Source organism: Aythya fuligula, chromosome 27 (assembly GCF_009819795.1).
Source record: "Aythya fuligula isolate bAytFul2 chromosome 27, bAytFul2.pri, whole genome shotgun sequence".
Classification (NCBI taxonomy): Eukaryota; Metazoa; Chordata; class Aves; order Anseriformes; family Anatidae; genus Aythya; species Aythya fuligula.
Window position 1 is genome coordinate 3,667,745 of NC_045585.1, and position 13,030 is coordinate 3,680,774.

Sequence of the window (13,030 nt, forward strand, 5' to 3'; positions counted from 1 at the left end):
GAGTCAATTTTACACAGACTTGGAAAAGCAATCGCAGATGATATGCAAGCCTCTGAAATTTAATTGAGAGCAAATTCCAAAGGTACAGGTGCAGGAGTGAATGGCAGGAAGGTGAACGGGGCCACGAATAGCAGAGAGAGGTCAGTTATGGCCACTGCTCTGGAATCCTTATCAGGAGGCAAAGCCCGTTCCCTCCGACCAGCGTAAAAACTACCTGCCTCACCCTGAAGCCCCTTGTTGGTGGTGGATCTTACATTTAATGATCAAAGACTCGGGACAATTAAAGGCTTAATTGCTTCAGATTTCTGTTCAGTAACAAAAAAAAAGTCTCTCGTGAATATCTGAGGCTCTAAATTCAGAATTAGCAAGTAACCCTTCAACGTAATGAGCAGTGCTGAGAGTCTCAGTGGAAAAAGTTCTTCTGAAGGACCCTTCCCTTCGTAGCCAAAGGGCATGGTTTCGTTTTAACATCAGTTATGAAAAATATTTATCAGCTAGATAAATGCCCGGCAGGCAAACTCTTTTTTTTTCCAAGAAGAAATAATAAAACTTTTAGTTCAGTTGTGCTGTTGGCCATTTCATCCAACTGGGACATGGCCTCGTTTTAAAAGCACGGGAAGAGAATTATGAATTACATTCCTCGCTTGTGCTCCCAGGCTTGGTACCTACGTGCAGCATGGTTTTAGGATCAGCTAAGTGATACTGTGGAAATAACAAGCTGCAGCTCTCAAAAAGGGCTTCCTGGCAGATTTAGCACAGACTCCAGGCTACGCAAGGATAAAAGCAGCAGACTGGACTTCCAACAAACAAGCTGCTCTTAGGTCGCTTCCAAAACCTGCAGGTGCATGAAAACCACCAGCAGTGGCAGAACCAGAGCAGCCTCCCCTTTGTCAGGGGATCACAGGGCAGTGCCAGCAAAAGAAAGGAGCTGTCTGAAGCCATCCTGTGACATTTTAACCACCCGTAAGCCTCCCAGGTGAATCCTACAACACCTTCTGGTAGCTAAGTCAGTACGGAACATAAACACCAGACTTACCAGAGGAGAAAACGAAGGAGGGATGGAATGATAGAGGTCAAAAAACAACTGAAGGGTCGAAGAATCCAAGAATGCTGAAACAGAATGGAGCACTTTACTGACAACACATCCTTGCACTGCTTTCTACACACCTAATGCTCATCTGTCCAGATCAAGAATGGCGTGCATACTCGGCACGTGAAGGACTACACTCAAAGAACATTTCCAAAGGATTTTTACATTGTTTCATAACTAAATTGGCTTTCCCAGAAATAAAGTAAAGCCGTTGGTACTAGGACAAAATTATAGGATAGTATTTTTAAAAAGCAATTTGTAAAACGGCCTGCAAAATGACTGGTGAGAAAAGCAAAGATGTAAAGAACAGGTCCTGAGTCACTATTTATATATTTTTATATACATATAAATATGTGTGTGTGTGTATTTTAAACAATTTACTGTTTCTTGAATTGTCAGGTTAAAGACTGAGAGGGTAAAGGAGCGTTTGTACAGTTCATGATAGGCAACTCACACTGGACTGCATTTGTAAAAGCTGGACTTTACATCTGGCATTGTATGCAGAAGTTTAAGTAAAGAGAAGGCTTTGTCAAGTCAGCCCAACTTCCAGCTGATACGCTACAGATTAGCCCTCTTCCTCCAGCAAGGTTACCTGATCTCCAACTGGTTGGGATCTGCACTGTGCAAAGATCATCTGAGGACTCATCTGTTGACGTGCCGATGAAATCAAAGTTCAGGCAATTATGCGTGAGCTTTAGAAGCTGCATAAGCAGACCGTGCTGGCTTTCATCATTCAGGTTCAGGTTCTTCCCAGAAGCCTGTAAAATACGGTGGATTAAAGAAGTGAAAGTAAAAAAAAAAATAAATTAAGTGATGGCTGAGAGTGAGACACACTCACCTTCAACAGGACGTGGCAATCCTAAGGATCACATGCCACAGGCACCAACCCATATTTTTATCCCATATTTTTACAGACACGTATTATCTACATGCTTTGCCTTTACACGAGATGGATAAACTCAGTGCTTCCTTCTTCCCTTGGTTTGCACCGCACAGCAGAGAAGCAGCCAGGCTTGCCAGCTTGCACTTACACCACGAGATTCACGAGATAAGGAAATTCTTATTAAGGTTAAACAGAAGAATACATTTTCTGCTTGACAAGCACTTCACAGCAGGGAATCCTGTTGCTCCACCTAACCCTCAGATGGAAACGAGCACGCTCACTTCTGTTGCACAGCTGATCTGGGTAAGCCCTGCTCCAGTTACAGCGCTCTGCTGGGGACGGGGAGAACTCAAATTCTCTCAAGTGACACAAAGAGCTCGATGGCCATGAAACACGAGGTCCTTTCACTGCAGCTAAGATGCAGCACCGAGGTCTGCACTCCAGGGCCAGCCTCCCTGTGCTCTGTGTCACTGCTCTGGGCCTGAAACAAAGCAAACTTCTCACTTAAGTCTACTGCAAATAACATCTTGCATCGCACTGACACTGCCAAGACCCGTGCCAGTGGTCACTGGAATGTCTTCCTCGCCCCCTCCACAAAGAGGGATTCTTCTGGGGCTGCCTAGCTGCACGTGTTTTATGGCTGCTCGCAGTTTGTAGCAGCCCAATCCATCACCCTCCCCACTTCAACGGATCACCTTGGAAACTTCTGCTTTATATAGAGAAGAGAGAGAGCTACCAGGAGATAAAAGAACGAACTCGGGTGGTAGGTGTTTAATCACAGGAAACCAGGATGCTGCAGGAGACAACAGAAAACACTGCCACCTGCCTTAGGCTGCTGCATGAAACAAAAGCAGGAGGATTGAGGGTTAGGGTGGAAAAGCAGAGGCTTTTTCCTGAGTCAAGCTGTGTATTTCAGCTAGAGCTACACGTATAGGGCAGCAGAAGTGCAGTGCTGGGGACAGCAGGCTCCTGGCTGAGCACAAGCACTTGGGGGAGTTTCTCCAGCCAGTCTGGGCATTTCTAGGATGCTGCCCTGCCATATAAATACAGGCAAGTCTGCACCACAGTCCTTCCCCCAGCTGAGCCACCTCCTCAGGTGCTTTGTTCCACAAAAGCAGAGGAATCCCATTACTTCTGGCACCTCTAATTGATCATCAAATGCATCCGAAATAAGCCATCGAATTCAAGTTACTGGAGCTGTTACGGTTCAGGAGGATGCGTGCACAGGGAACAAAAAGCAGCAGAACTGTACAAAGCCTTGCTTCCTTTGTGAACCAGGATAAAAAAAGAGATCAAATTACACCCACATACCCACCTCTATTACCGAGGGAAGCAGGGCTGCTCATTTTGAAAGATCTTTAAAATAAAACGTGCTTTTCACTCTTGTGTTATTTGTCCAATTTGACACTTCACTCGGCTGGAAGGATAAAAGTTAAACTAATCCAACCTGTGCAACTGCTGCTACGTTTACTGGAGTAGGCTCTCCCATAAAGTGCTGCTATAGAAGGCACCCTTACAACCTTGAGATGAGCTGCTTAGAAAAGAAACGTGATGCACGAGCGAGAATTTTCTTCAGATACTCTGCCTGCTAACAAAACATACGTGTGCTCCTGCAGCTGGAATATTGTCATCTGCTTCCAAGGTAAGTTTTCTGAAAGCAAGTCAACTCGGTTGATAATTAGCATGAGATAAAAGCATGGTGAACGCAGAACAGCCTAATATTTATCACGTGTAAAAAGATCAAGGATGATCTTCAGTCCTCTCTTCACTTACTAAACGCATCTTCACAAGTATTTTTCTTCTCCCACCATATGGGTTTTAAACCAAAGTCTTACTTTACAGGAAAACTCTTGGCCAGTATTGTAAGTCACAGACATCTGAAGTGTAAAACAAACACCTCATCTCTCTCCTGATTTTTTAAGCCAGGAAAGTTTAACCCAAGCCTCATGGTGCAGACACATACATTCAGTCAAAATCTTTGAAAATATTTACGATATCTCCATATATGTGTGTTGTTTTTTTTTCTTCTTTAACATAATCCTCAAAGTTTTCCTGAACAGCAGCTTCAGGACATCGGCTTTTAGAACAAGAGTGCTCATTCCAAGAGCTTTATTACAGGTAACTTCAGCCCAAAGTCTGTCACCCCACCATGCAGCCCCCAAGAGAGGTGACAAACGACAGTTTCCTTACCTGTTTCAGTAAGTTGCATGACAGTGTGAAAATATCAAATAAAGACGAATCTCGGAAGGAAGAGGCTATTTTCCTGTGCTTGGTCAGTGGATGAGTAGTGTCAGCCTGAGCAGAGAGAAAACCAGCGCTTAGAACTGATGTGCAGAGCTGGAACAAGACCGCAGAACATGCAGGAACCCTGTGGAAGCACTGGGACATCAAGGTTGCCCTCTCCAGAGTGAGATTACACCAGCTGGCTAAACCAGAGGGATGGATGATCACTGTGGTATGTGTTTTGGCTCCTCCACTGCCCTCAACTCTTCCACAGGTGACAGCACACGGCTGGTTTACGATGGAACATTCCACCTAAAATATTTACGACACGGTTCCACTCTGTCCCTGACAGAAAGCAGGTTTGCTCTACTCTCAAATTCGTTTAAATCTCTTCTAGAGAGAGATTAAAGGGAGTGTTTCCAACAGAACTTAGTCGTTTAGAAACTTGAGCACTGCTCTCTGACGTGCTCTGAGCACTGGAGAGTTAAATCCTACCTGAAGCCGTGGGGCAGACACAGGGTCACCTACTAGCAATTATAAGGCCACTTACATTTCCCCTCCTGAACCTGCACAGAGGAGAAGAAAACTAGAAGGAGAGTTAACCAGTGACAGGCAGTTTGGACTTTGTCATTTCTATTATAAACCCCAGTTCTGGACCTCTCACCGTATCAGAATACAAAAGATGAGATGATTTAGGAGGCAAAAACACACCAGGTTGCTTTCCAGAGGGTAACAGAGTCTTACAGTGACTCCATCAATGCATTCTAACCATGGGCTAAGGCTCCTGAGAGCACAGGTTACATCACCTCGGAGGCTGCTTGCTGGATTGAAGAGCAAAATGATACTACGTCTGTCTGAACATAGGCTGGTAAAATTCCACTCGCCCAGGCTGAGTTATTTGAAGGGCAATCAGTTACTGCAGCGCATCTGGGATGGAGCAGAAGGGCTTAGAGCCCGGCAGAGATGCACAGAACTTGGATCTCGTCTGTTTATGCCTCTGTTTGCAACCAGGAGGATGGAGGCAAACATCCTCATCTTGTGTTATCGATGAGAAAGGGAGGGTCTGCACCTCCTGAGAGCTGGTGGCAGATCGGAGCTGCACCTAAATCTGTCAGATGATTTCTCAGGACTGAATTATCAGTCCTCAACTGATGCGAGTAGATTTCAGGGTCTTTAAGGAAAGGAGTGTTGTTTCTGTCCCCACGGTCATTACAAATCTCACATGTTTCTGGGCTCACAAACAAGCATTTTGCTTTTCTTCACCACGAGACCACATGGCATAAATCAGTGAACTTCTACAACACGTCGAACACTCAGCACACCTCCGGGCAAGTCTGTGCACTACGTCAGGAGGAAAACTGCTGCTCCAGATCAGTGACTAGCACACTATTTTATGCGAGCTGAGCTTTTAAAGTGTGAGCGTTAGTAAACAAAGCTCTAGCAAACTTCACTCTCGTGCAATTTAAAAAGAAGTTTAAATAACCAGAAAAAGCTTGAGGATAAGCCCCAGAAATTATTATTTTTGCTACATACGTGTACATGACCCCACTCTGATGAGTAAGCACGCTGGCAGAGTTATTGTTTTGCAAGTAGTGGCAGTTTGAAACATTCCAAGATGAGTCACTGCATCCAGCCCCGTGCAACGGCTGGCACAAAGTGCATTTAGGAATGAGTAGTAAACTGTGGCAGATCTAATAGCCAAAGTATTTGATCAAAAATCTCTTCCTAAGTCTTTAAATTCACTGCCTTTTTTAAAAGTATCTATCTGAAGAGGCCCTGGAACTGAAATAGGAGTGTTTCTGCAATAGTTCTGGTGTGAGCAGAAGTTGCAGCCCTGTACAAAGATGCTGGCAGATGAATGCTAACTTACAGGGGTAAGCAGACTTGCTTCCATCATTTATGCACGGAAGCAAAGGACCAGCTCTCTGTGGAGATGAAGTGAGGATGGACGAAAGGTTGGGCAAGGGAACTGTCACAGTAACGAGACGTGGTGTGACAGGGAGGAGGGCTGCAGGTTTGGATTTACTGATCAGGCCAGGCTTAAAGAATAAATGCAAATTTAGGTCTGAAACAGATGCAGAAGCCATTCAGATTACAGTGAAGGGCTTGGGAAGCTCAAGGATGCTGAAATTCATCAATTCCAGCAGGAGAAATCAAGTGTTTTGGCCTGGCCGGGACAAAACCTCCTCCAGCATCTCCATTCCTGGAGCTGTAAACGATTTGTAATCATCTTTCCAATCCCACACAAGGATCTCTCCATTCTGATGCCAGGATTAGTCAATTTATCAGCAAAAATAAGAGATTAGCTTCCTTAGTAAGATATCAACTACACAAAAACCTCTTCCTCTTTGCAAAATTAGGAGATAATTGCACAGCTGGTAACCCATACAAACTAACTTCTTCGGGCAGTGGTAGCCATCAGTGGTGCTATGGCAAAGGCTGTGTCACTGATTCAGAAAGTGAGGTAAGCACCAAGAAAAGCCACTTATTCCAGCTTTCAGGATAAATACTGGGAGGCTGCATCACATCAGAGGTAAGCAGCCTGCAGAGAGGCTCCTGCAGCAATAGCCAGCACCACCAGGTGCTCAACCCCGACGAATTTCTATTGTCTGAGGACTGTCTGCTGGGAACACCATGAAATTTAGTGCGGGATGAAAAGGCTGCTTTAAAAACCTCCACAGTTTGACAAATCCTCTTTGTTTTATCTGCCTGGTCAGGACCGAGGAGGGGATGCTACGTTCACTTCTTGGCAGAAGAATGCTGCGAGCTGAAACAATGGACAGCGGCTGACAACTGGAGGTGCTAATGATGCCCTCATGCTTGGGATTTGGTCCTCACTAGGTAGGCTTGACTGACTGTGCAGCGTTGTTCCCTCCTTTTTGGTCTCAGGAGACTACATCCAAGCATGAGAGAAGATGGAAGATGCCAGTGAAAAGACAATTCCTCAGGACAAGAGGTTTCAGCATCTTACCACACAAGTAAATGATTGTGTAAAAAAAAAAAACAAAACAAAAAACACAAACAAAAACCCCACAGCAACCCAAAGTGCCTACTACACAACACCCCCCTCCAAAAACAACCCCCAAAATAAAACCAAACAATGCACAGACACAGCAGGACACAACAATATGAATGAGAAAATTGGACACTTACTTCACTGAGGAAGGCTGTAGCACTTACTTGATTAATTTCATTAGTTAGTTGGGACAGGATTGTCACTCCTATGATGCAGTGCTCTACACTATCCTGAGGAAGGAGAGGACAGGGAAAGGAGTTAGTGGTGGGGTGTTTTCTTTGAGCTTCACAGTTGTTCACTGGCTTTTCTGTTTGGAGGATTTCTAGACATGTTTCTCTACTAGAAATGCTTTATCCTTGTAGTATTGTGACTGGGAAAAAGCCTCGGAGCAACACCAAACAGAATTTAAATGTGCTTTTGAAATACTTCATCTCATTAACAATGCAAAGGTTTCTAAAGAATTTGGTAACACGACTGAACAAAAATAGACTTTAAAAATTGCTTAATCCACATCTTTTCAGGGTTGGGATATAACACAAAAAAATATTTACTTGTTAATTTTTTTTTTTAAATCAGTTTGCTTAATTTTAACAGAGGCTGTGGTAAAACATGCAAAAACTTCCGCGGCTTCCTGATGGTCCAGATGCCCCACTACTGAAGTTGCCAGATGAAAACTCTGGGAAATAAACTTTTCTTTTTCAACTGCAGGCCTTGAACAATACGAGTAGCAGCTGACCAAGATTCGCCACACACCAGCCCCACGACCCTAGAGCTGAAAGGACACCCTATCTTCCAGTGAAGGGAGTCCATTCTTCGCAGCCCTTTCAGCCTCTGGCTTCACTTGAGACTGCCAACAAGGGCCCGATTGTGAGATGAGTCTGTTACAGACACCTCTTCACTCGAAATGGCATTTCATTTATCAAATGGTTTAAGAGGAACAACCTGTATTGTTCCTTCGCCCCAGTTTCTGTGCTGTAGCTAATAACTTTTTTTTTTTTTTTCCTTTTTCTCCTAGTTCCACCTTCTGCTCAAATTGCCCCGATCTCTTCTCCAATTCCCAAGACTGAACTCACCTGAAACAGAGAAATTCAAGAATATTTAGGCTTGCAACCTCGGCTACTTCTTTACGGCAGCCATCTCTTGATAACAGTCCTAGTATTTACATGGTATCTACACAGAAGCCACTGGAAAACCTTGCTGAGCCCATGGCTGAAAAAAATAATACATCCTCCTGCCCACTAGCAGCCCCAAGAGGTAACTTGAGCACGCAGGAACAGAAGGGAGCATGATCTTTGAATCATTTAACACCTTTTAGATTCTACTCACTGCAAACAATCTAAAAATTCTCAGAATTAAAGCCTTGTGCACAATATATCTCCTTTTCCACGCTTGGAATTTCTGGTTATTTCATTCTCTTTTGGCTTATTCCTCCAACTTTCTATTTTGGTTAAAATTTCGGAGCAAATAAATCAGCATCCACGCTGTCACAGGAATTGCTGATCTCTCTGGAACCAAGTTTCAGTTTGGGGAGAGCTGTTGATAGGAATGAACCATTCTACCTGCACACTCCTTTGGGGCGGGAACAAACCAGCACGTAGCTCTATGAAACTACAGCCAAGACTTTGAAAGAAAGTTGTTCACAATACCATTTGTGGAACAGGCTAATTTTAAGCTACATTTTGTTATGGTAACTCAGATAAAAAGCCGCTTGCATGACATATCACTGCAACAATCAATGAGAGGAAGTCAGGCATGGCACATGCTGCTCCTGCAGACAATAAGCCCGTGTGTTTACCATTTTGCACCGCTCAGCACGGTGTATTGAAGTTTGAGGGCTTTAAAGGAGAGTTGTGCAACTGGAACACTCAACTACTTTCCTCACCGTTGAATACTAACGCTGGCACTTTCCAGAAATAAATCCCTGCCCCACCAAGCTCTAAATTCTGGCAGCTGGCAGGATAGGTCAGTTTTGAGCTTCTTAGCCACAGGAGTCATTACTCAGCCAAGGACAGGAGATGAAATATTGGACAGAGGATTCTAAGGTGCAAAACGATAATTGAAAATACATGAACTTCCACATCCCACAACACGTGTATTCGTCTTAAATCCTGACCTGTAAAAACCTTGTGACATCTGTAATCACGTTCCTGAAGACATATTCATCCTTCTGGCAGTCAAACCAGCCCAACTTTGTGATCCTGGCATACAACTGGATTAGTGCCTGCGTGACAAACGTTGCCAGCTTTGGCCTAGTGGCAAGGTAGTTGAGCACATAGTTCCCTGAAACACAGAGAAGAGGTTTAGCTGTAGACAAAAACACTGCAGCTGGAGCCGAGAGGTTAACGCTGTTAGGAAAAAAGTATCTTTCTGAAAGCTGTTTCAGAAAAAAATCCAAAAAACAATAATCACTGCAGACAGATAAAAACATTGACCTTCTATTTATGCCTTTCTTTAAGGCAGTGGAGCTGCGGGACAAATCAGGGATGAGGTTAGACACAGGTATGAGCTCCTCCCCAAGACCTAACTAATTTTGTATTACCAGATTAAATCCAGCCCTCCGAATGCACGTGCAAATAAGAAGAAAAGCTGAAAAGGTTTACAAGACCTCTCCTCAGGGATGATCATTTATCACATCGCTTCTAAAAATGAAAGCAGTCTGAATGGCATTCAGACTCCTTCCTTGGAGGAGAGGAAGCATCAGTCATTCTCCAGGAAAGAGTGCTGTGACAGACCGACTGCTCCCTTAGGAAATACTCTCAACGATATTTCAGAGAGCCATAAAGGATTTTCAGCTTTGAAAGCATGTCCTCAGAAGGGGAGAGCGCCATGCATATTTTACCTTCCCCAAGAAACGTTACGAAGATTTATTCACAAGCCACAGGGTTGTCATTCCCTTACATCTGGAAGAACTCTAGGTCTTCAGCCTTGAGCTCTGCTAGCTAATAACACAGAAGATGACACCTAAGAAAAATGTTTCTTTTCACTCCATACCTTGGGATGCCCAAACCACTGCAAAGCACAGTAGGTTGCAGAAAGCCTCCCACTTGTGGCTGAAAGTGTGTGCAATAATCATTAACATTCATTTGGTACGAAAAATTAAGTCTTGCACTTACGAATATCTATTCGTTGCTCCAACGGTAAGGGGTTGTTTGTGCGTGACACGAGCTTCGTAAGGCATGTAGCTGCCAAGAGCTGGGAGTAGGACGACTGTGGAGAAAAAAAAACAAGAAGTCATTTATTGCACATTGCAGAACAAGGAGATCAAGCAGCAGTGGTGAATGTTGAGCTAACTGCTCGCTGGAAAGTCGAGTTTAAGACATTAGTTTAAGTCTAAACCCTCTACACAGTGTTTATTCTGTTTTTGCAGACAGTAGAGTAAACCACAACACTCGAAGAAAGTGCTCAAGAAAGGAAAAGCTTAAGATAGGAAGATAATGGAATTGAACCCAAGCAGAAGCAGAACCTGAGCAGAACAAAACCAACTCCAGGAGCACAAAGCAGGACAGGCAAGAGCAATACCTGCTGCACTGTGGGGCAGTACCTCTTACGGGGTATTTATATGAATGGAATAACATTGGGAAAAACAAGCACTCCTCCCTGCAAACAAAAATCCTGCAGGCTTTATTCTGGCAGCTTTCAGGTAGCCCTGGTTCCCCAGAACTGCAAACCTGGTCAAATTGCATGAAGTCAGCTAAAACATCATGCCCAAAAAAAGACTATTGGCACTCTGAGTCATAGCAGTATGATCCTATGCATTAAGAAGCACTTATGACTTCCACCTGATTACTAAATACAGGTTAAAATGTATTTCTTATGGAACAGCACACAGACTGGTGAACTGGCACCTAATTCAGGGACACAAACGGTGGCATTCAACCACCTAAAACCCCTGGCTGCAGCCGATTCCACCAGTTACAGCCTGGGAAATGGCAAGGGTTTTGCAGGCTAATTTCTGTGATATGTGGTGGTGTGGAAAGCACGGCATCCAGGATGCAGGAAATCTATTTATTCCAGCACTTTCAAGGACCGCCTGGTATGGAGCGAGCCAGACGTTAGAAACTTTCCTAAAAAAAATCATTTCTCTTCAGGTAAACTAATTGCTAGCTCCCAGCAGAAGAGTTTCAAATCCACTTGTTTTAGATTGATTGAAGTTCACATTTATTTTTCACTCCAAAGAAATCCAAAAAACTTATAGAGAATTCCTTATAATAAAAAAAAACAACTCTGCTTTGTACAAGTTTGCCAAGCCTGTGAAGTGTCACTCTTCTCCCTCTCCCTTCACCACCTCCTCCTCCTCCTGGAGGCCTGATTCTTTACGACACGCTGCTTAACGTCTCCTATTTTTGTGAACAAGCTGATCGATAGGAGAGCTGGGCGCACGTTCTGCCAAAAAAATCAAATCTTGAAAGATCTCGTGGCAAAGCAATTCAATTATTTCTGCTGGAACTAAGTAAAAATCAAACAGTCACTTAAAAAGAAGAAAAACTTTCTGCTTTTAAGTTAGGGAGGATTTACTGCTGGTGTATCCTGCATCCTGCTGCTGGTGTATTCTGGTTACTCTCTGATCCAACACTTTCTTTGGCAGAGATGCCCACAAACAGAGATAAAACCCCTCAAGTGCACTGGGTGTGCAACATAAACCCTGCATACCACCGCCTGGGGCCAGTGCCCAACACACCAGGGTCCCTTTTGAACAGTTTTTTTGTTGTTTTACATACACTCCCTCTCTCCAGAAGAAGCTGGCACTTGCTCAGGCAGTCTGGGCTGTTGGTGAACTCAACCAAGGCTTTCTCTGCCTGGAGCCGTGTCGCAGTGTCTGTGGTCTCATACAGCTGCTTGCACAGGTTCTCTAGCTGGGCTAGGCTCTGGAACAGAGAGAAAAAGGAATTAGAAGCGAGGTTTCACAGCTTATTTATGCAATAGTTTGACCCAGGTTCGACGCACGTAGGCACACGTGTCATTTTACCCTTTGTGAAAAGGAAAACACTTGACTCACTTTGCTCCCGGATCTCCGAAATGTATTTAACCTGCTAAATTAGAAGCTTGGGAATTTTACAGCCACCTTTTACGCCGGACAAAGCACCTCGTCGCCTCCCCACCACTGCCTGGCCCTAGGAGAAGGAGCTCGTGCCCTGGGATTGCTCTCATCCTGCCCGAGGGCATCTCAGCATCCTGAAATTCCCCCCTCACATCTCGTTTTTAATCTCATACAGCAGCAAAACCCTGGTGAGCCCGGTTTGCATCCCCTCTGCAGGGCACCGTGACAGATTTCAGCATCCCAGGATGCTGGAAGGAGCTGACGGTCCATCTTCTCCACCACACACGCCAGAACGACCTGAAGCAGAGCAGAATAAATGAACGAGGGGACGGATGCCTGCGAGCAGCGTCTCCACGAACACGTCAGAAGGAAATAAAACCACCGGGCGGCTGCTGTGCACTCAAACCACTGGAAAATATTCGCCATAAACCCTGATCCAGGCAGATGGTTTCCCCCAGCGGAACCTGAGGTGTCCTAGTTTAAGAAGTGGCTTTGCAGATGGATGCGAAGCCTCCCTGGGGTTCTGGCTGCTCGGTGAACACGCAGGTATTTTTCATCCCGGGTTTCCAGGGGTAGATCATCGCAAGAGTACCCGAACTCCTGTGCTTTGGGCTTCTTTGGTTGGAAAAAGGGATTCCAAACACAGCCAGCCCTGCTGCCAGGACGATCGTCAGACAAGAGGGAGTGTTAGAGGAGACGCAAGCAGGGAGTTTCTGCAGAAGTTTCTGTACCTCGCACTGTATTCAAGAGTTTTGTTGGGTTTAAAATGTAATTTCAGGG

General features: G+C 44.6%; 1 protein-coding gene across 2 annotated transcripts in view; it reads right to left on the reverse strand.

Moving 5' to 3' along the window:
• XPO7 (exportin 7) overlaps positions 1–13,030 on the reverse strand; it is a 41,673-nt gene that overhangs the window by 17,658 nt on the left and 10,985 nt on the right. The window contains exons 2-8 of one of the 2 annotated variants that reach the window (XM_032204097.1): positions 11,931–12,077; positions 10,326–10,419; positions 9,326–9,492; positions 7,377–7,442; positions 4,164–4,268; positions 1,683–1,848; positions 1,037–1,110 (exon numbers count right to left, since the gene is read on the reverse strand). In XM_032204097.1, the coding sequence (XP_032059988.1) occupies positions 1,037–1,110; positions 1,683–1,848; positions 4,164–4,268; positions 7,377–7,442; positions 9,326–9,492; positions 10,326–10,419; positions 11,931–12,077 (819 nt within the window). Of the gene's footprint in view, positions 1–1,036; positions 1,111–1,682; positions 1,849–4,163; positions 4,269–7,349; positions 7,443–9,325; positions 9,493–10,325; positions 10,420–11,930; positions 12,078–13,030 lie in introns of both variants that reach the window. The other variant, XM_032204096.1, reaches the window with a different exon arrangement.